Source organism: Amphibalanus amphitrite, unplaced genomic scaffold, assembly GCF_019059575.1.
Source record: "Amphibalanus amphitrite isolate SeventyFive unplaced genomic scaffold, NRLGWU_Aamphi_draft 000525F_arrow, whole genome shotgun sequence".
Lineage (NCBI taxonomy): Eukaryota > Metazoa > Arthropoda > Thecostraca > Balanomorpha > Balanidae > Amphibalanus > Amphibalanus amphitrite.
In genome coordinates, this window is record NW_024882019.1 from 239,100 (window position 1) to 260,316 (window position 21,217).

General features: G+C 45.4%; 2 protein-coding genes across 4 annotated transcripts in view; one reads left to right on the forward strand and one right to left on the reverse strand.

Moving 5' to 3' along the window:
• LOC122393241 (neprilysin-2-like) overlaps window positions 1–1,643 on the forward strand; it is a 28,466-nt gene extending 26,823 nt beyond the window's left edge. The window contains exons 13-16 of the mRNA XM_043389095.1: window positions 142–407; window positions 537–655; window positions 795–926; window positions 1,162–1,643. Of these exons, the coding sequence (XP_043245030.1) occupies window positions 142–407; window positions 537–655; window positions 795–926; window positions 1,162–1,503 (859 nt within the window). The 3' untranslated portion in view covers window positions 1,504–1,643. The remainder of the gene's footprint in view (window positions 1–141; window positions 408–536; window positions 656–794; window positions 927–1,161) is intronic.
• A 102-nt stretch (window positions 1,644–1,745) lies between these two features.
• On the reverse strand, window positions 1,746–7,777 carry LOC122393242 (peptidyl-prolyl cis-trans isomerase NIMA-interacting 4-like). Of its 3 annotated transcripts, none has more exons than XM_043389097.1 (3): window positions 7,630–7,777; window positions 6,474–6,621; window positions 1,746–2,123 (listed from the first exon to the last, which is right to left on the reverse strand). In XM_043389097.1, the coding sequence occupies exons 2-3, from the start codon at window positions 6,618–6,620 to the stop codon at window positions 1,845–1,847; spliced, it is 426 nt and encodes a 141-aa protein (XP_043245032.1). In that variant the 5' UTR covers window position 6,621; window positions 7,630–7,777; the 3' UTR covers window positions 1,746–1,844. The 3 variants fall into 3 exon arrangements, with proteins under 3 accessions (XP_043245032.1, XP_043245031.1, XP_043245033.1); XM_043389096.1 differs by lacking the exon at window positions 7,630–7,777 and adding an exon at window positions 7,492–7,546; XM_043389098.1 differs by lacking the exon at window positions 7,630–7,777 and adding an exon at window positions 7,435–7,532.
• Window positions 7,778–21,217: the final 13,440 nt, after the last annotated feature.

Here is a 21,217-nt window from a genome sequence, read left to right on the forward strand (position 1 = left end):
ATCAAAAATCTTATTTTAACAGTGCCACAGTCCGATGAGTCCATATGAGGGAACGTTGAGGAAAGTGAAACCCCTTCGACTACTCATGCACATTTAAGTACCGTGCTGTAAGTGATGATTGTTTTCCTTGCAATCTTTCAGACAGCGAGCGATGGAGAAGTCTGACGCGATCGAGTATTACATCGCCTACCCCGACAAACTACTCAACGAAACACTAGTCGCCGAATACTACGAGGAACTGAGCGTCAGTGATGACGACTACTTCCAAAACACTCTGAACGCCCGCGTCTTCTTCACAAACAAGTCATTCCAGAAACTACGTGAGCCAGTAGACAAGAAAGATTGGAAACGTCACAGCAAGACTGCTGTCGTCAATGCCTTTTACAGCGCGCAAGATAACAGCATCAGTGAGTATAGGCTAGGGCTATATACGTCACCGAGAGGTCCAAAAGCCAGTACTGAGATAATAACCACTTCTTGATGTTTTACATTCTGCCATGTCGTTGATTTGTCATGATTTAATTTTATCGTTTCAGGTTTTCCGGCTGGAATTTTAAGAGGCGTGTTCTACGGCAACGATCGACCAAAATATTTGAATTATGGAGGCATTGGGTTCGTCATTGGTCACGAAATCACCCACGGATTCGACGATCAGGCAAGCAATTCAAGGACCAACAGTCAGTGCCGTCGCCAGACGGGCGACGGCACTGCGAAGTCAGTGCAGTTTCAATAGACTTTGTAGCTAAGTGAACCCAGCCATCAGTCATTATAACGTGCCGCGTGCCTGTCTGCAGGGTCGTCAATTTGATGCTGAGGGAAAACTACAGGAATGGTGGCAGCCGGAGACGCGCAACAAGTTCCTCGACGGTGCCCAGTGCATCATCCAGCAGTACGGCAACATCACTGTCGACAAGGCCAACATGAGCGTGAGTGAATGCTGGTCTGATAGCGCTAAACGCTTATTTTTCTGAAGACATTGGCAGATATAGAACCTAGCATCCAAAAGATGTGGTTGAGGGCCACGAAATGATCAGACAAACGATGCTTCTGTGGCGGACCTACTATTGTGGCCGGTATAGCAACGCATCGTTGGGACGTTAGGACGATTAAAACATTCCGCAGTTTCTCCGTCTCCCATTCACACCATCCCCTCCCCACCAGGTGAACGGGATCACCACTCAGGGTGAGAATATCGCCGACAACGGCGGCATGAAGATCGCGAGGCGCGCCTACCAGCTGTACCAGCAGAAGGCGGGCCGCGAGCCGGCGCTGCCCGGCCTGCAGCACTTCACCAACGAGCAGATGTTCTGGCTGGGCGCCGCCAACGCCTGGTGCTCCGTCTACAAGGAGGAGCGGCTGCGGCTGCTGCTGCTCACCGACAGCCATGCGCCCTCGTTCGTGCGCATCAACACGTCGCTGCGCAACACGCGCCTGTTCGCCGAGGACTGGCAGTGTCCGGTCGGCTCGCGGATGAACCCCGCAGACCGCTGCGGGGTCTGGTAGCCGTCGCCGAGACGGGCCCGACCGGCGCGAATCGCCGGGAAACTCGCAAACGCGGGGTCGCACGCGGGTGAGGGATTCTTCGCTACTTTGTTTTTTATACATTTATCATCATCGCGCTGAAATAAATGTTTGTGTCTATTGGAAATGTGTGATCGCACGACATGAAGAGATAGGTAACGCTGAACGCATCATCTGGAGGTCACGTCCTGTGCGCCTGAAAAAAAAAACAACAAAAAGCTAAATATCCCTGGTCAATATATTTCAATTAAAAAAATTAACGACAAAAGTCTCACAGAGAACATCAAAGCACAGGAGCAGCCATCACCATCAAACAGCCGGTGTCATTTCTTCCCTTCCACCATGATGATATGATAGCCGAACTTGGTCTTGACGGGAGGGTCCGTATAGTTGGGGTTCGCTATTGTGGACGTGGGCAGTGCGAAGGCCGCCTCCTGAAAGGGGCCGACCATGGAGCCGCGGGTCATCCAGCCGAGGTCGCCGCCCGAGCGCGCCTTGTCCTCGCTGTAAGTGGCCGCCACCTCGTTGAACTTGGCGCCGGCTCGGAGTTTCTCCAGCGCCTCCAGCGCCTTAGATTGTTTCTCACAGAGGATGTGGCGCACCTACACGGTGGAGCCGTGGTCAAACATACCTGACGGGCACACCCTGTCCCCAGTCCCCACCCAGGAAAACCGCACGCCGGGAGAAAGAGAGAGAGAGAGAGAGAGAGAGAGAGAGAGAGAGAGAGAGAGAGAGAGAGAGAGAGAGAGGGCATGAATCCCTAGACAGAAAATAAGAAAGAGGATATGACAAGACTAGAATCATGAATCGGAAAAACTAATAGCTAAAGCTAGCGTTGCAAGCAGCACCCAACGATTACAATATTGAGGGTTACAGCGCTAAAAAAATGAGCTTTCGTCAGAACAATCCTCTGTAGTGGATAATACAGATCAATTTCTTAGTTTTCAAGCTGCTACACTAAAACTGTAACAATGATGACATCCACTGCCCAGACTCCAGAGCTAAATAGGATGAGAAAGTATATCACAATCTAGCTGCTTACATCGAAGCTATGCATATTTGAAGTAGGTAATTGATAAAGATATAGGCCAATACAAAAAGTATCAGCCTTAGATTCTGCTATAAAGTACCCAACATTTTATAAATTCCGGAAGCAGAAACAACCTTCAATAATGGTTGAAGGAAGAATGGAGTGTTTAGAGGTTAAAACACACAATGGTTGAAGAAAGAATGGAGTGTTTAGATGCTAAAATGCATAGGTAATAACAATTTCTTAGAATTTAAAAATTAAGCGTATTTTTTTGTTTCCTGTGGTTCAACTTCATCACTAGCAATTCATGGGTCGCAAGCACATAAGATGAAGAATATGGCTGATGCATATTTGTGCATTCTTGATCCAAGCAAGTAGGGGAAGGTGGGGTAAGACGGCCCAGCGGGGCAAGACGGACCACCAGCCCTCCCGGCTGAACCGCTGCTGGTATCTACTGCTTTATGCACTCACTATGTTTGTTTTCCTTCGTAACAATGGCCACCTTGAGCTCATGCTGCTAGGATGCATAGTTTTTGAGTCATTGAGAAAAATGTTGTTTTTCGTCAAACCGATCTAATATAGGAGGTCTACGGGTGATTCAATTACGGCGCCTTTCTTGCATGATTAGTTTCTATTTTGCACTTAACTGTGAAGAACAAAGTTATAAACTTAGTTATAGTCACACTTTAGGAAAGGCAAGGTTTTGCAATGTTGGGCTATTTGACATATACGTCATGATAATGACAGAATTTAGATTTGGGGCAAGACGGACCACTGTGGTCCATCTTACCCTGTGGTGGTCCATTGTACCCTGCATATGGAAAGTTCTTTTCCAAAACATTGACACAAGTTTAAGTAAGCTAATTTTTCAGGCAGGAGTCTTTGTTGCATGTGAGCCATGCATGCAAGTGCTCAGTTAGCATGCATTCATGCCAAACGACAATCAACACACATGTTCCTAGCTTTTAGCTGCACTTCCATCACACATGAGTAAAGAATAAAAGCTCATTTTGTTATTTTACCATTCTGGTTACTTTTTCTTACAAGAGTACAGAGCAGAAGTGTAACACACATGAACGGATAGCAGGCACTGCTGAGTGGTCCGTCTTACCCCACGTTTTTTCTTGTCTGAGTTTTTGACATGTCCCTCTTTAACAGCATCCACCACCTAGATGTCTTTAATTTGAAATTTAGTCTTTACACATATCAACAGAGGAAGGATTGAGCATTCCGAAGACTATAAATAATATGAATTACGAGAGCAGTGTAGCAAGATATGCGGCCTCAAACCTTAGCTGGTCCGTCTTACCCCACCTTCCCCTACCGTAAAATGGGATGTTAAGGGACAACGGGGTGATAAGGGACAGTTGTGTGGGAAAAACTTTGAGTCATATTATGTTCCTAATTTGAGAAGCTTAAATAAAAACTTGAGTGTGGTAGTTAACAGTAACACTGTTTTATTCTCGACAATACGACAATATGGCATGGTTTTTCATGCAAGTGATTTGGTTCAAAAATGGTTTTGAAAATCATGCTACATTTTCACAAAATTGAAACATCTCCAAAACTCTGTGTGTGCCACAGGTACCTAAACTGGTAGGTGTACAGGGAAAATGAATGCATAGGTGTATTGTCACATGTATCAGTATTGCACATGTTTCCTGAAAAACTTATACAAATCCACTGATTCATTCATCATCCTCTTCCTCTTTTCCGGATACATGCATATTTTTAGGTGGATGTGGGGTGCTAAGGGATAGGGAAGAAAAAATAAAAATAATATCTAAATATAATTTCATAAAGTTTTCTTTCAGTGGGCATGGAAAACACCGAATTCCACATAAAATGCTGGCAAGTTCATGCTTTTATGTCTAACACATCTTAAGTTATATAAAAAACACCTCAAAAATCCCTTAATGCTCTCTTTTACAATGATGGGTCCCCGACGGTCAGCGCCACCGCCGGTCCGCGGTGGCGCTGACCGTCGGGGCGCGGCTGCGGCCGAGAGGTTTTGTACAACTTGTGATTTTCCGGGAGCGGCGATCCCTCCCGTGAGCTGTTACGTTCATGGCTCTGCCGCTCTGGTTTTGTATCGTGATACTCATTATGTACCGTATTGTACGTGCCCTAATAAATGTGTCCATGTTTTGAAAGAAAAAATGATGGGTCAATGAAGAGTGATGTAGGTAAATGTGATGTCATCATAAAAAGGCCAAAACAAAGAGGGCAACATAATGAAAAGTAACTAGCTTCAAAATGGGTTTTTTGTTGATGACAGAAGGGTACTTTTTGGTTCTGTTACCCTTATAATTAGCACATTTTCCAGAAGCGTAAACTGCATATCATGTAATTGGCTAAAAAGACCATTAGTGGTGAATGAGCCTGACTTGTTTTGTGACAGAATATGCAAAACATTTCAATAAATAAATTGTGTGCCCTTTCACACTCCAATTGTGGGCATTTGATGACCATTTCTTGGAATAATATAGGTGTCCCTAACACCCTATATTGGGGTGCTAAGGGACAGTAATGAAAAATAATAAATAATATACAGGGATATGTTTTTTAAAACTTAAATGCAGCAGGCATGTAAAGCACTGAATTCCACATAAAATGCTGACAATTTGATGCTTCTACCTCCAACCATTTTTGAGTTATATAACAAAACACCTCAACATTGTCCCTTAACACTCCATTTTACGGTATGGTGATTATTTTTTTTTTTCTAAGCCGCCACCCATGATCAGGTGACCAGGAGTGCCCCCTCCCTCTATCCCAGCGACGCACAGAACCTTACGTTAACACCAGAATAACTTAAAATTTCAAGTCGCGGCACTCCCAGCTAGGAAATGAAAGAAACATAAAAAAGCAGTAAAGAGAGAGTCCATGGTTAATATGAATGAATAAGAAGCAAAGTAGTCGACACTGTAAACAGTGGTGACTGCCCTCTACTGAAAGCCCATCCTCATTCACTCACTCACATTCGTAACATTCATACACAGCATCCAATACGAGAAAAAGGCATAATCGCTGGGGAAGGTTGGTTAGGGGGTTCTCTCATCAAAGGCAAGATCATCATCATAATACTCTGGTCTAGGCATGCATGTGGGTCCGTCAGCCCAGACACTCGGAGCACCCCACGAAGCAAGGCTTGTTGTCGGGCGCTCCAAGTGCCCGGGCAGGCAGGGTGACATTTAGCAAAACACTAAAAATGAGTAAAATACACATACTGCATATTACACATATACCGGACGGATACATACACCTATGTATGCCTACACAAGCATACATACACATTACACATACAACTGTCACATACAGGCATATCAGCGTTTGGTAGGTACCTATGGTTGAAGTACCTATCTTTGAATTATAAGATGTATCAAGCTAAATTAATCAGTATTGATTGATATAATGATTTTTAACTAGCTTTTTTATTGTGCTTTTGGCAAATGGCACAGACTGAACGTGAGGAAAGATCGAGGTCATGACATTGTTCCACACTCTAGGACCTGTCCATGACAAAGTATGAGTTTTATATTTTTTGAAAGTGAATATTTCTTCGAAGTGTTTTACATTACGAATGTTTCTGAGTGAAGGATGAAATCTAAACAATTGGTCGAATCCATGTGGTAAATTGTTGCATATTTTTCTATGCAGGATAAGTATCATTTGCTGATGTGCCACATCCTTAATTTTAAGGAGTTTTAGTTTTTTGAAAATTGGATCCGTATGAGCCATCATTGGCTGCCCATCTATAATTCTGACAACTCTCTTTTGAATCTTTTCAATTTTGGATAGAGTTGAGGTATAAGTATTGCTATATATATAGCAACAATAATTGACATATGACAAAAATAGAGAATTGTAGAGTAATAATAAGTGTTCAGTGTTTGAGCCTGTTATTGCTAGTGTTACCTACCTTGACCTGGGATGATCCACCTCCCTTTTGCTTTTCTTTCCCACTATCAGCATCTCCTCCAGGCTTGGCTTTTCCTCCTTTGCCTCCGGCACCACCTTTTCCACCAGCATTCCCTTTTCCTCCACCTGCTGCCTTTTTTGGCCCCATTCTGAAAGTGTTACAAACCATGAGAATATGGACTGAGGCAAAGTACAATGGAATAATTAACTACTTATCCTAACAACCCCTCCTCTGCCATGAGTCTCAAGTGCATCTGCCTTTATCAAGAGTTTGAGTCATTGCTTGATATGCCTTGCCTTGTTGCACAAGTCTCAGTCCCCATTTAGCTTTTAGATTTTGTTGGGTTAGGCTCTTTCGGTCCAATGAGACTATTGCAGAACTGGGAGGATAATAGGAATTAGGGGGAGACATAAGTCTGGGCAGACACCCAAGTGAGTCGCCACCACCGTCCACCAGGGCTCAGCCCATCTATTGGGACAGGCTGACCAGCCCCCAAAGCACTCACTGCACCCAGCTATGGGTGTGCTTTCTTGGGAGCAGCGGTGCAGGTTCAAGCGAGCAGCCCACATGAGATAAAGACGCCTGTCAGTCTGAAGCGAGGGTTGTGGCGTGGAGAAGGATTTGAACATCTCAATCTACCATCCTTAGGATGGAAATGATGGACACCTGTGTGAATCAGTCTCTATGAGTCCTGGTATATGTAGCTCCTCTGAACTATTCAGCTATCCTTAAATTGACATCAGCTATCACTTCCCTCATCCTGTGCTATTGACATTATGTGGTGGAATCTGAAAACAGGGCGCCGGAGCCCGGAGCGCATATGAGTCACGTGATGAATGTGAAATTCTGTCTCAGTCTGTCCAAGGAACTGTCCAAGAACTGTCTGAGTTTATACAGCCCCTATATTTTATCACCCATAGTTTGCATGTATTGCAACTTGCATGCTAAGAACAGTAGGTACATGTGTTAGCCTAGGCCAAGGTAACGCCAAGGCAAGGCTCCGGCCCCCTCAATATACCCTGCCGGCCCCGGCCAAGGCTGATAGCGCCTGTCGTCCTCTTGTCACTGTGACAGCCATTCGCAGCTTGAGCTCGCTTCGCTCACAATGAAATACACAACCTCACATATAAATCAATATGAAAACGAATTTATTTACCTCAGTTCTCCAGTATACCAATGTGTAATATGTAAAGCTGAAACTACAAAAAATACTGTACTTCTTACATATCAATAAACCCTACACACTCAAGGCCCTTACACACTAAACGACGCGGCGGCGCGTATTTGGAATTTCCGACCTCGACGAGCGTCTGTGGTAGAAAACCACCACTTTGGTAGGGGAAACTACTGCTGTCTGCTACAATTTGCACTGCATGTCAAGCTATTGTAGCGACATCTATGCATATACATTTCCGACCCCGACGAAAATCTCGCGGCGCTTCGCGCCGAGGCCGACCCACGCCGCCCATTCATACTGGAGACCAAAAGAGATTATGAGTTCAGAGTTGTGACAAATACCTAAAGCAACCACTACGTATGATGTATATGTTACAGGCCGTATGAAAACTCAGTCCGTTTGCAAACGGCCTGGCCCGATTCAGGCCGTTTGCAAACGGCCTGGACAGCCCAGTCAGTATGCAAACGGTCTAGGCCGTATGACAACTTTCCAGACACCAGGCCGTTTGCAAACGGTCTAGGCATTTTGAAAACAATCTGGTCTGCATAAAGTTACTGCTGGACAATGTTGAGCTTGTTGAAGCACGACCGTTTCATGACATTACATGGCACCATGAAATCCTGAGGTGCATTCGGCATCCGGAAAGATATTGTCACTCGGATATTCTCCGTCGGAAAATTATTTTTGAGCGCCTATCTTCAGCATGTCTCGTTATCGCGATACCATTTGTAATCCCCGATGATTCTCGCTAGTTCCGGAAAATCATCCCTGATTTTCCCGATGAAGAATGCAGGCCTGGTCAGAGAGAGAGATTAGCAGAACTGAGACCCGGCCCGTATACATATATAGCAACCGGTCGACCCGTGCTTCCCCCCGAGTTTCGCCTTCCACCAATTACTTACTTACTTCCTCGGCGGCAGCTTCGTGGGCGAACGGGACCCCGGGTGAAGCATTGCCGGCGTACGCCAGCCGCCGGCGGTCGACCGGGCGCGGTGAGGACTCTAATGTGAACCAGTGGCGCGGGAACTTCTTCCAGACTGGGGGGGGGGGGGGCTGAACCATAATAGAGATCAACCTCGGGTACCCCCAAATCTAGTTTTCTCACCGGTTTTAGGCCACTTATTTTTCAGACCTTGGCCTTTTCACAAAAAAACGAAAATATTTGCAAAAAAGTCAGGCATTCCGTCTCAGCTGAGTGAAGAAACTAATGTTTTGGCAACCTGGAATAAAGGTTTTAATCTGCCAAATGAGTTGCCGAGCCAGTGAAAGAGGTGGATTTTTCACTTACATGCTTTCTTCCTTTGTGACCCACAACCCCTAATTTGGAGAGGACAAGCTGCCCCAACGGTTCCTGACCTCATGAAAAATTGTGGGGCACCGCCCCCACGACCCCAGAGCTGTGGGAGCAAGCTTCCCCCACTGCCCCCTCCCCCGGTTCCCGCGCCTATGCATGAATCTATGAAATTATGTTGGTAGATTTCCGATTTCGATTCCTCCAGCTGGGGGGGGGGGCTCAAATACATTACGAGCCCCCCCCCCCCCAGCCGAAAAGCTGGAGGGGCTCACCGCTCAGCCCCCGCTAGCCCCCCCCCCCCGGTTCCCGCGCCACTGTTAACCCGCGCCCCACTGGGGAGGGGCTATTTATAGCCCCCCCTCCCGTTTTTCTGCAATAACTTCCAAACCGCTTGACGGATCGACGCCAAACTTTCAGTACCTTCGGCTGCATCAATTTGACACCTTGTGTCAAAATTTAAACTTCGTAGCTACCATAGGTCGGCCGGAAATGACGTCAGAGTGACGTCATGTTCGTCCGATTTCGACGCAAAACATTGAACCACGGCAATCGCTCCCAAGAGCTCAGTTTTTAAGCTAGATCCAATTTCTTTGCATGAAAGGACTCAGAATTGACCGCGCTATCAAACTGTTATCTCGGATTTTCAAAATTTTGAAAATTTCGAAAATTGTATATAACAATATTCAAAATTTATATTTTTATATTTTTTCAAATAGTTTTTGATTTTTCGAAAAAAACCGGAATATATGTGACAGAATGCATGAATATGACTAACTCTAGCAAGTTTTAGCTAAATATCTTCAAAAATGGCCAAGTTATACGCATTATTGCAAAAAATTCACAATTATTAATTTTTCAAATCAATTTTTCAGTACGTATTTGACATCGTACACCAATATAAATGGCACCATCGTGTTCCTGAGCTCAAACTGCATCCAATAGACACCTTTTTGTTGAAAAATTTTAACTTCAAAATTTGACCTTTTTTGACCTGAAAGTGACCTGACCTAAGCTAAATTCGACTCAAAATGACCTCGAATGACACAGACGACATCAAATTCGAAATCTATGGCCTAAATGGACCATAAAACATGTGTCACGTGACCGACGCATGATATAATATTTTCGTGACCTGTGATGACCTGACCCTGACCTGAAAATCAAAGTACAAGTTTGGTACCCTCAAGGTATCTAGAGCATCTGTTCACGAGTGTGGAAACCAAAAATGAGCCTGATCTGACTTGTAAGACGGCGGCCAGAGCCCAAAATGTGAACAAGCAAAAATGCTAATAATTTTTACTTTGACCTGACCTGTGACGTCATCGGTGACCTCGAGGTCAATGAAATTAGGTTTCGCTCGACAGTTTTTCCGGGGCTATCAGACGCCGTTTGAATTTTGACGATCGGCCCAGTAGTTTTGGAGTTAGGAGGGGGGGCTATGAATAGCCCCCCCCCCCCAGTAGGGCGTGTTATACACAGACCCCAGTGGGGCGCGGGTTAACTCTGGTGTCCATTGCGCGCTCCGGCATTTTATGCCACAAAATAATCGGTGCGTCTTGTAGTGATACGTTTCACCAGACCTCACCATGTGTGGTTTCACTTGGCTTCACCAGGCTCCATCAACTGGATGGCCGTAGGGGAAGGTGGGGTAAGACGGACCAGCTAAGGTTTGAGGCCGCATATCTTGCTACACTGCTCTCGTAATTCATATTAATTATAGTCTTCGGAATGCTCAATCCTTCCTCTGTTGATATGTGTAAAGACTAAATTTCAAATTAAAGACATCTAGGTGGTGGATGCTCTTAAAGAGGGACATATCAAAAACTCAGACAAGAAAAAACGTGGGGTAAGACGGACCACCCAGCAGTGCCTGCTATCCGTTCATGTGTGTTACACTTCTGCTCTGTACTCTTGTAAGAAAAAGTAACCAGAATGGTAAAATAACAAAATGAGCCTTTATTCTTTACTCATGTGTGATGGAAGTGCAGCTAAAAGCTGGGAATATGTGTGTTGATTGTCGTTTGGCATGAATGCATGCTAACTGAGCACTTGCATGCATGGCTCACATGCAACAAAGACTCCTTCCTGAAAAATTAGCTTACTTAAACTTGTGTCAATGTTTTGGAAAAGAACTTTCCATATGCAGGGTACAATGGACCACCACAGGGTAAGATGGACCACAGTGGTCCGTCTTGCCCCAAATCTAAATTCTGTCATTATCATGACGTATATGTCAAATAGCCCAACATTGCAAAACCTTGCCTTTCCTAAAGTGTGACTATAACTAAGTTTATAACTTTGTTCTTCACAGTTAAGTGCAAAATAGAAACTAATCATGCAAGAAAGGCGCCGTAATTGAATCACCCGTAGACCTCTTATATTAGATCGGTTTGACGAAAAACAACATTTTTCTCAATAACTCAAAAGCTATGCATCCTAGCAGCATGAGCTCAAGGTGGCTATTGTTACGAAGGAAAACAAACATAGTGAGTGCATAAAGCAGTAGATACCAGCAACGGTTCAGCCGGGAGGGCTGGGGGTCCGTCTTGCCCCGCTGGGCCGTCTTACCCCACCTTCCCCTACACAGGCGGACCGTGTCCGTGAACTTGTATGATTAGTAATATTGTCGTAAAACAGCCGGGCCGAGCATCAGCACAGTAAGAAAAATGTTCGACGTAGGACTAGGTATGTAGACGAGTCATTCGGCATGGAATACGCAAGCATTCACATGGATGCAACCTGATCATCGACCAACCTGGATCCATTAAGTTCAATCTTCAGAGGCTGTTGTACTTCGCCAGACCGTTTGAAAACTGACTAGGCCGTTTTCAAACTGTCTAGGCCGTTTCAAACTGCCTAGGCCGTTTTCATACGGCCCGATATTTCAGGCGGTTTGCAAACGGCCGGCTTTTTCAATTTTCAGGCCGTTTTCAAACGGCCTGACTGGGCCAGGCCGTTTGCAAACGGACTGGGTTTTCATACGGTCTGTAACATATACATTAACAGTTAACTATCAGATTGACGGCATGTGTCAACAATTATACCCTGATAGAAGACCGGAGGCTCTGGTTACCAGTGTAAAAATGAATACTTCAGACCAGGGGCGCGGGAACTACTTTCCGACTGGGGGGGGGGGGCACACTTTAATAAAGATCAACCTAGGGTATCCCCAAATCTAGTTTTCTCACCGGTTTTAGGCCACTTATTTTTCACCCCTCGGCTTTTTCAACAAAAAAGAAAACATTTGCAAAAAAGTGTGGTATTCCGTCTCAAAGCTGTGGGGGCACCGCCCCCACGGCCCCAGAGTTGGGGGGGGGGGGGCAAGCTGCCCCCACTGCCCCCCGGCTCCCGCGCCTATGCTTCAGACGCGTACCGCGTAGGAATTCAGCCCAGTATCGTTGAACAGATAGTGCATCGGCCTGAAAAAGTACGGTAACGATACCTAATTTTGGGTTTTTAGTCGGCCGATCCGTCCCCCCTGTCGAAAATCTGTGGCGACGCCCCTGGCAAGTGGCAGGTAGGACAAAAGTACGTACCTATCGCAAATGTTCGTACGGTATATAAAGTACGCATGGACAAAACTACGTCAAGGACAAAAGTACGCATGGTAAAAGTACCTACATACAGTATAAAGCACGAATGGATAAAAGTACGTCAAGGAAAAAAGTACGTATCGAAGAAGTACGTGGTGCAAAGTACGCATGGACAAAAGTACGTCAAGGACAAAAGCACATATCGTAAAAGTGCGTACAGCATAAAGTACGTATGGACAAGAGTACGTCAAGGGCAAAAGTACGTATCGCAAAAGTACGTTGAGTATAAAGTACGTATGGCATAAGTCCGTCAAGGACAGAAGTAGGCGTATCGCAGAGGTAGGTACGTACAACACAAAGTACCTATACCTAGACAAAAGTACGTCAAAGAAGAAATTACGTATCGAAGAAGTACGTAAATTATAAAGTACGTATATCGCTAAGGTACGTACCCTTGCTGACTTGCATAGATGTCGCAATCGGTCGCAACTACAGCGAGACATGCAGTGCAAACGGTAGCAGACAGCAGTAGTTTCCCCTACCAAAGTGGTGGTTTTCTACCACAGACGCTCGTCGAGGTCGGAAATTCCAAATACGCCGCGGCGGCGGGATGTTCAACTAATCGTAAATATAACACCACATATGTCTCCAAATTAATTGGATTCTATTTTAAAAGACTATGCATACATATATACAGATGGTTCAGTTTGTGACGGGAGGACGGCAGCCGCTGTCACATCTGACCATCATAACAAAACAAGTAGGCTACACGACGACCATAGCATATTTAGTGCTGAGTTGATAGCCATTCACTCAGCACTCAAATATGTCTCATCGAAAAACATAGAAAAGGCTGTGATCTGCACAGACTCAGCTTCATCGGTAAAGGCAATAGCTCACAGAAAAATGGAAAAAAAACGAAATCGTTTATAAAATAAAAAAGATGATTATTGGCTTTACCGATGAAAACAAACACGTCATTCTCCTGTGGATTCCGTCCCACGTTGGAATACAGGGGAATGAAAAAGCGGACAAGCTAGCCAAAGAAGGTCTTCATCTCCCATCTCGAAATCATCTCGCTCTCCCCCTTCCGGATTTTCTGTCTTCGCTCTTCCGTGCCTTCCAGAGATACCGCCAAAAATGCTGGATAGATGATCATACACCACATCTCTTCTCCATTAAACCGAAACTTTGCCATTTCTACTCTTCCCATCAAAACACAAGGATCAAAGAGAGAGTCCTAGCCAGGCTCCGGCTCGGCCACACACAACTCACCCACAACTACATCCTGGACAGAGCACCTCCACCCATATGTCACCACTGCCGCGACCACCCACGCTACACCATCTCACACTTCCTCCTCCACTGCCCACACCTACACCAACACCGCAGACATATAGTACAATACATTAACACACATGGACTCTCTCTCGACCTTCCGACTCTCCTGGGCGACACTCATCCGGATATCCACGACCTTCTGTTCGTCTTTCTCGCCGACGCTCGGATCATCAAGAGCCTTTAGCGTGTTAGGGCCGCGGCTGCCGCCCCTAAAACGCTAATCAGAGCCCTCGTCTCCCGGCTCACCCCAAACTCACACATTAATTAATCGCGGTTACAGGGCTTTTTCCCTCGCGCCGTTTTGGCTTAGGTGCGAGGTTTTTGCTCTTTGCGTTAGGCGTCGGGTTTTTTATTATTTAGGACTTTTTCTCCCGACCATTACACCCCACAACAAGGCCCCGCCGGGGGGCTGGAGCCTAGAAGGTCTTATACCTTCTGTCAGTGCGATGAAAGCTTCCCGGCTCCATTACACTGACACCAGCTCACAAGTGTTCATGTCTATTATGTATTGTTAATAAAAGTCATTCCCTCTGTTGTGTTTGCGACTCCAGACATCTCGGCTCTTTGGCTATACACGTAAGTTCCTCCCTTAGCTTTGATTCCACATTAAGATAGGATCCCACGTTGTTTTTGCTACCGGGTTCACATAAACCGGTTTAACGTAAGACTTGCTGCCCGGCGAAAATTGCCGGAGTAACTGCCCCCTGCTCGGGTATGGCACTAGGCCGACCGAGCAAAAAAAAAAAAAGGATTCTATTTTACTGCCTAGCGCTGCAGCCGCCCCATTTACAATTATTTGAAACGAAAATGTAAGTAAAGTAATTGATTAATCTTGTGCTGTGTGCATTTATATTTATAATACTTAATCTGAAGATAAAGTATTATACGCCCTGGTGGGGTCCGTTTATAACGCGACCTCTGTCCTGGTTGGGGGGGGGGGCTATTTTTTGCCCCGTATCTCCCAAACTACGGGATGGATCCGCAAAATTCAAACAGTGTTCGAAATCCCTATCAAATTTGTTAACGGAAATCCAATTTAATTAACCTCGGGGTCACCGACGACGTCACAGGTCACTGGTCAGGTCAAATATAAAATGTTTTACCGGTCACGGATCTTCCATGAAATGCGCTATAACATCGAGTAAAACGCATTTTATTGAAAATCAGCGAAAGGGCGTCAGTTGCCTAGTTCAAATGTTGCTATAAGAGGTCACTGATAATACCAGGTCAGGTCACAGGTCAGGTCACCAAGGGTCAGCACATGAACCTAATTTTACTAGGGCTGTGTGATGCATGTTTTATGACCAATTTTTCATTTCAAACTCAATTGTGTTGGTTATAAGACCATCAGAAACTGTTTAGGTCACTTCCTGGTGGAGGTCAGGTCAAGGTCAGGTCAAAAAAGGTCAAATTTCAAAATTGATATTTTTGCATACAATGGGTATTGATTCGATGCAGCTCGTCACGGCGAGTCTAATGGTAGTCTTTGTTTTGCGCTACGTGGTCTAGAATTGCAAAAAAAAAATGAGTTTGAAAATTTTACGTTATCAACGTTTAAGTTTTTCCCCAATAACTTGGCCAAAATAAGATGTATTGATGTAAAATTTGATATGTAAATAGAAGTTGGTCAGGGTTATCACATATATTCCGGTTATTTCGAAATTCGAAAAACGTTTGGATTTTATGGCAATTATATTAGAAAAATAATTTTTATTGATTTTTTGGGGTCAAAATTAAAAAAATGAAAATTCCGAGACAGCAGTTTTGTATGTAGCCCTGCTCATTGTTCACCTCTTATGTCCTAAACGTTTTTTTTTTTTTGTTTTGTTTCTTGAAACCTATAGGCCTGACAGTTCTTTCCGCGAAACCTTTTTTTGGGTCGATAACGGCAGAACATGACGTCACTGATCACTCTGACGTCATTTACCGCCAACCTATCATAGCCTTTGGAAAAAGTTTTGGTCACAATGTGTAAAATTGATGCCCGGGAGAGAACTGAAAGTATGATGACGATCGGCGCAGGGTTCTGGAGATATATCAAAAAGTCTGGAAGGGGGCAAAAAATAGCCCCCCCCCCCACAAGGACGCGGGTTAAGTCGCCTTGACAAGCTTAAAAAGTCAGCTTCATACTTTCCCATTGCCATGCATTGCACCCGTAAAGGAAAAATCCAGCGCGAGTATATTAGTGAGGAGCGGCGGGCCGGAGTAGGGGAGAGTGGGGTAAGATGCCCAGGGTGGGAAAGACGCCCCACCCCCTCTAGCGGCGAAACAAAGAATCGAACCTGGAAATTAATATTCTTAGCGTAAAGCGGAAGCCTGCCTTGTTAACTGCACAAAAATTTGCGAAACTAAGTTGGGCAACGGCTGGCTGGAGATTGCATGTTTTTTTATTTGCTGCTTTCAAAAAATATTTTGGTGTCAAAACATTGTAAATATCAAAGAAGGTAGATAATTTTTGAGTCCCTTGCTATAGTCGTGATACATTAACATGTGTGTACTGTCTCCCGAACAGTTTGTTTCAGAGTGTAGTTTTATGGCTAACAAATTGTACTGATTTAATGTTGCTTCGGTACCTTGGGGTAAGATGCCCCCTGTCCTGATGGGGAAAGACGCCCCCCTAAATCCGTAGGCTGTCCTTCAAGCAGCCCGTCAAATCATTTATTACATACTTGTGATGAGAGACAAAAGCCGATCTGGGACTATTGAGAGTCCAGTACGGTCGGGTGCTCCCCATGCCGGTCTCTCGGCACACACAGCGACTTTTCGGGCGGCATCTGACTCTGAGAGCCCTCACGACGGCCTCTGTGGGCCCCATTATTGGCTCCAGGGCCCCTCACGACATCCTTTGAGGGCTCCCACGTTGGCTCCACGGGCCGCGCTGGCATCTGAGGTCCCCACGATGGGCTCGAGGGCCCTCAAGCATCATGAAGACCTATAAGGGCCCCACAGTGGTCTCCGAACGCCACCACGGAGGCTTGTTTGGCCGCGCTGGACTATGATGGCCCTAACGATGACCTCTGAAGCCCCTTACGACTACTTTTGAGGGCCCTTACGATGACGTTTGGTGTCTACTGCAGTCTCGAAGGGACTACTGATTCGTTCAGGCGATTCACGTGCCCATTTATGCCACTTATAGTGCAGGGGGCATCTTCCCCAACGCCAGGGGGCGTCTTTCCCACCCTGTGGGGTAAGATGCCCCCTTTCACTTCTTCAGGAAAATGCTTAATAGCAAAAAAGTTATCATATTTCAGGCACGAAAGTGTGATATTTTTGGAGAAAAATGATGTCGGCTTCCGTTGAAACTCCAAGTTTTTGCTTTCCGATCGTCATTTTCGAATAATATATGACAAAGTAAAACCCTGGGCATCTTTCCCCACTCTCCCCTACCAGAGCGCTTGTAAGGCCAGTGAGTTTGCCTCCGGCGAAAAAGGCGTACCCGCCGGTTGAAAGGCAGCGGCTGGCCCGCACCTGGGACTCACGGGCCCGTCTCTCGTGGCATTTGCCTGGCGGGTGTTACTGTCGTCGGGGAAGCATATTTCGGTAGGTAGGTAAACGATCTTTTCTCCCCCCCCCTAAATTAATGCCTCAGCGCCCAGGCACTGCTGCAGTCTCGACATACGTCCTGGATTTAATTTGGCTTCCGTCCCGCAGCAAATAGTGGTGGGCACTCCCGTTTATATCCAGGACGGTCCCATCTTAACCCGCGCCGGGCCGGGGGGGGGGTGTTTGAACACCCCCTGCGGTTTTTGCGTTTATCTCAAAAACGGTGGGGCGCGGTCGTGCATCTTGTCCACACATGTTCTCCACACATGTGTAGTCATTGTTCTCCGAAGCTACCTCGACCAAGGGCACTTCCCCGTACGAGTATATATGCTAGCGGACGAGCGAGGGCTAAGATATTTTACATAGTTAGTTTCTGAATTTGCCAATAGAAATCAACTTTTGTCACCTCATATCAGTTTTTCTATGGCGGTGCGATATGCCATGCCCTAATGGACAACTAATGGAAAGCAATTTGCCGTGACCTGTGGGTTACTGTTGAACTGGCGTTTATAGAAGATAATGCCTATCTACAATGCACGAGACCGAACTAGTGAACTCGGTCTCTTTGAAGACACCCCATGCCCTCGTCTTGCATTTGTGCTTTGCCTACATCACGTCATGTTCGATGAGTAACTTCATGCTGAAGACACATTGTGTCTCTGTAATGGTTCACCCGTGAAACTGTCACGACGTCCACCATTTCCGTGATGTCAGTGGCTGTCATGGCAACGCTGAACACTGCTGACAGTATGTTGACATTGCATCAGCACACTGCACAGCATCGGGAAGCTTAATGTGTTGGAATGAATGTCCTGTGAAAGCTTTTGGGGCTCAATTGTTGGTGGTGGCGTCGGTAAATTGACATCGGTGGCGCTGACGTGCTCCGAGAGATATTTAACAGCTGAAGACGGATGTCCCGGGCGTGCTGCTGCTATCGAGGCACCAGAACCGGTAAGTACCGTAAGTGACCCGAGTAAACGAAATTTATATTTTGCTTGGGTGTCGGAAAGGGATATTCCAACCCTAATTCAATATACCCTGGCTCCAACCCAAAAATATATGGGCGTTTAGAAGAATTGGGTACAGGACCCGTACAATAATTCGAGATAAACATGTTGTCCCAACACCTCATTTTTTGTGTCCCAATTCAGCCTCGTGTCTGTCCCTTTTCTCCTGCGTGTGTCCCTATTCTCCCCAAAATGAGTGTTTTTGTTTTTCTCCACACATATGTAGGTAACCAGTAACCACACCACTGCATAGGCTCAGTTTTTTATGATGGTATGCTGCAGAGAAATGGTCTGTCTTTTATTGGTGCTGCACAAAGCAGCTTGGCAACAATACTTTTCAAATAATATCTCAATAAATATGGCTTGAGAAATAAGTCGCAATCCTCCCGCCTCTCCCCTTCTGGACGTTATATCCCACTAGTGTGGGCGCTACGCCCCATAAGTGGGGAAGACGCCCGATTTCGCAGTCCTTTCAATTAAGACGGCGTAATTATAAAAAAACGACGCATGCTACAATGCTACATAATAGTGATCCATTATTCGATGAAAGACGAATTATTCGGCTATCAGGTAAGGTATATACCTGGTTGTCCTTTAGGTAAATTAGCAAAATAAAGAAATATTGGGCCTGGTTAAAGGTAGTGTGCCACCTTTGAAAGATTTCCCATTTTATTTTTCCTAGGATAAGAAGCTTCTGTTTTTACCTAATATCGCAAAAAAAATCAAAAATGGGCCTGGAATAGTGCCTTTTTCGCCTAAAAGTTTTTCGGTTTTTAGATATGTATAACAACTGTAGTGGGCTCACCTGCAAACAGGCGTCGGGCAACAATCGCGAATGCGGCGCACTTGTGACAATAAGCAAAGGTCATTATAGTGTTACGACCATACGACGTACGGGAATGAGTTATCAGCTGTCTAATCGTAGACAACACAATGTCGAGCCTTAAACTGTAAGCCCGTATTGGTATTGTTTCTTTTATTTGGCTGTCGAACATTATTTATGGTTTGAAATATGATTTTATGTAAAATAATTGATATGAAAAAGCCGTCTTATAAGTTATGACCCCATTTCACCACACGCAAGTGGCAGAAATGACAATGATCAGCTGACGCATTTTTCTTGGCCGAAGTCAGAGCGCGCGGCCCGACGCACCACGCGTATTTGGAAATTCCGACCTCGACGAGCATCAGAAGCCACCTAACAGGCGTGTTCGAAACCGCAGGAGATGATGATGAACGGGTTTATCGAAACTTGATTGGATGAGCATATCGGTAATAGCGATTTCAGTGTGTGCATTTATTGTTCATAGTGGTGTGAAATGTGGTTGGGGTACGACCGACAACCCGTCGGGGCGAATTTCGCACTGGGGTAGGGTAGACCGGGGCAAGTCGCCCCGCCGAGGTAAAACGCCTCACCGATGTTTCTCGGAACTGGCAGAGTTCTGGGGAAACATCCTCTCTTCTATAAAACGTGCACTATATGATCATTATATGAGCAGACTGGAAAGAAATTGTGTTGACTCTTTCGGGAGATATAGCCAAAAATGTGTTTTTTGAGTGATTTTTATGTTTTGTTGTCAGATTATGCATCGTGGCGTTCTTTTATGGTCCACATCAGGTTAACGACTTTTATGTATTTTGAACAACTATTGTCTAACGCTTATCATGCCGGGTTGGTTCGTGTTAAATTATGTCTTGCTGGAGTGCAAAGCGTTGTTCTCTGACCGAACTACGTGATGGGGTAAAACGCCCCAGTAGGTCGCGGGGCAAAAAGCCCCATGGGGCGTTTTACCCCATGTGTTGTTCGGGCTACCCACTTTCTAATGTTCGGTAGCTGGCTAACAGTAAGTTTCTATGCCTTTATGTGTATTTTTCTCAGCAACTGGATGGCAAAGGAAGTATTCTGTAAACATTTGCATTGCAATAATTTATTATTTGGTCCTTTGAGGCAGGTGAAAAACCTGCTCATACAATAGTGTCATAGCTGAACACCTGACAGGATGGAATGTGCTAACTTCAGTGCCGTGCCTCCAGAGGTCTAACGGACCTCTCATATAAGATTTAGCCAACTACCATGTTTAATCTTTAATCTAGAGTATGGGGCTTCTTGCCCCAGGCCGTGGGGCGTTTTGCCCTGGGGCTGGGGCAAAATGCCCCATTTGCAGTTGCTTCACAAATCGCTTCCTAGCTGGGAGTCCGATCATAGGTGAAATAATTTGAGGGGTGGAATTTAAAGAAAAATGTCCAAAGAACGCATTGAGCACAAATTTAGCCTTCCAGGTCATGTGGGACAAAAGTTATGTAGCAAAATAAATTATCTGGGGCGTCTTGCCCCAGGCTACCCTACTCAAAATTTGAAGAATTTAAGACGTTTCCATGAGTTTTGAAGGTATGGATAAGTTCTAAAAATCCGGTTCTCCTTATCTGGGCCATTAACTCCATACGGTCCAAGAAAGCTGGCACACTACCTTTAAGATGGACGCTTTGCCCAACCCTACCCTAACTACCTATAATAACTCTCGCCGGCCGATAGTTTTTTTTTCGCGATAGCTTTGAACACGCCGGCGATAGAGAGCTGAAACTGGGCATACCTGACCTTTGATTCAAGCCGGATCTTTTGACACCAACTGCATTTTCAGGTCGGGTCAGGTCACTAACCTATGACCGGACGTCATAAGTGAACCTCTGCATGGTCTTCAGATGTCGCAACTTCGCAACGCCCTCACTGCCAGAGGAGCTTTCACAGGGAAATGAAACTTGCAGGACCTAGTACCTATCCATTAGGAGTCTCACAACTTGCATATCTCGGATTTTTCCTAAAGGTCATATGATGTCAGGCAGTGGCGTAC

Excerpts from the sequence above, each read along its gene's own strand:
- LOC122393242 (XM_043389097.1), bottom strand. The coding sequence starts at position 6,620 with ATGGGGCCAAAAAAGGCAGCAGGTGGAGGAAAAGGGAATGCTGGTGGA. Across the intron at positions 2,124-6,473 it reads GTGGATCATCCCAGGTCAAG|GTGCGCCACATCCTCTGTGA; the intron begins GTAGGTAACACT and ends TCCACCGTGTAG.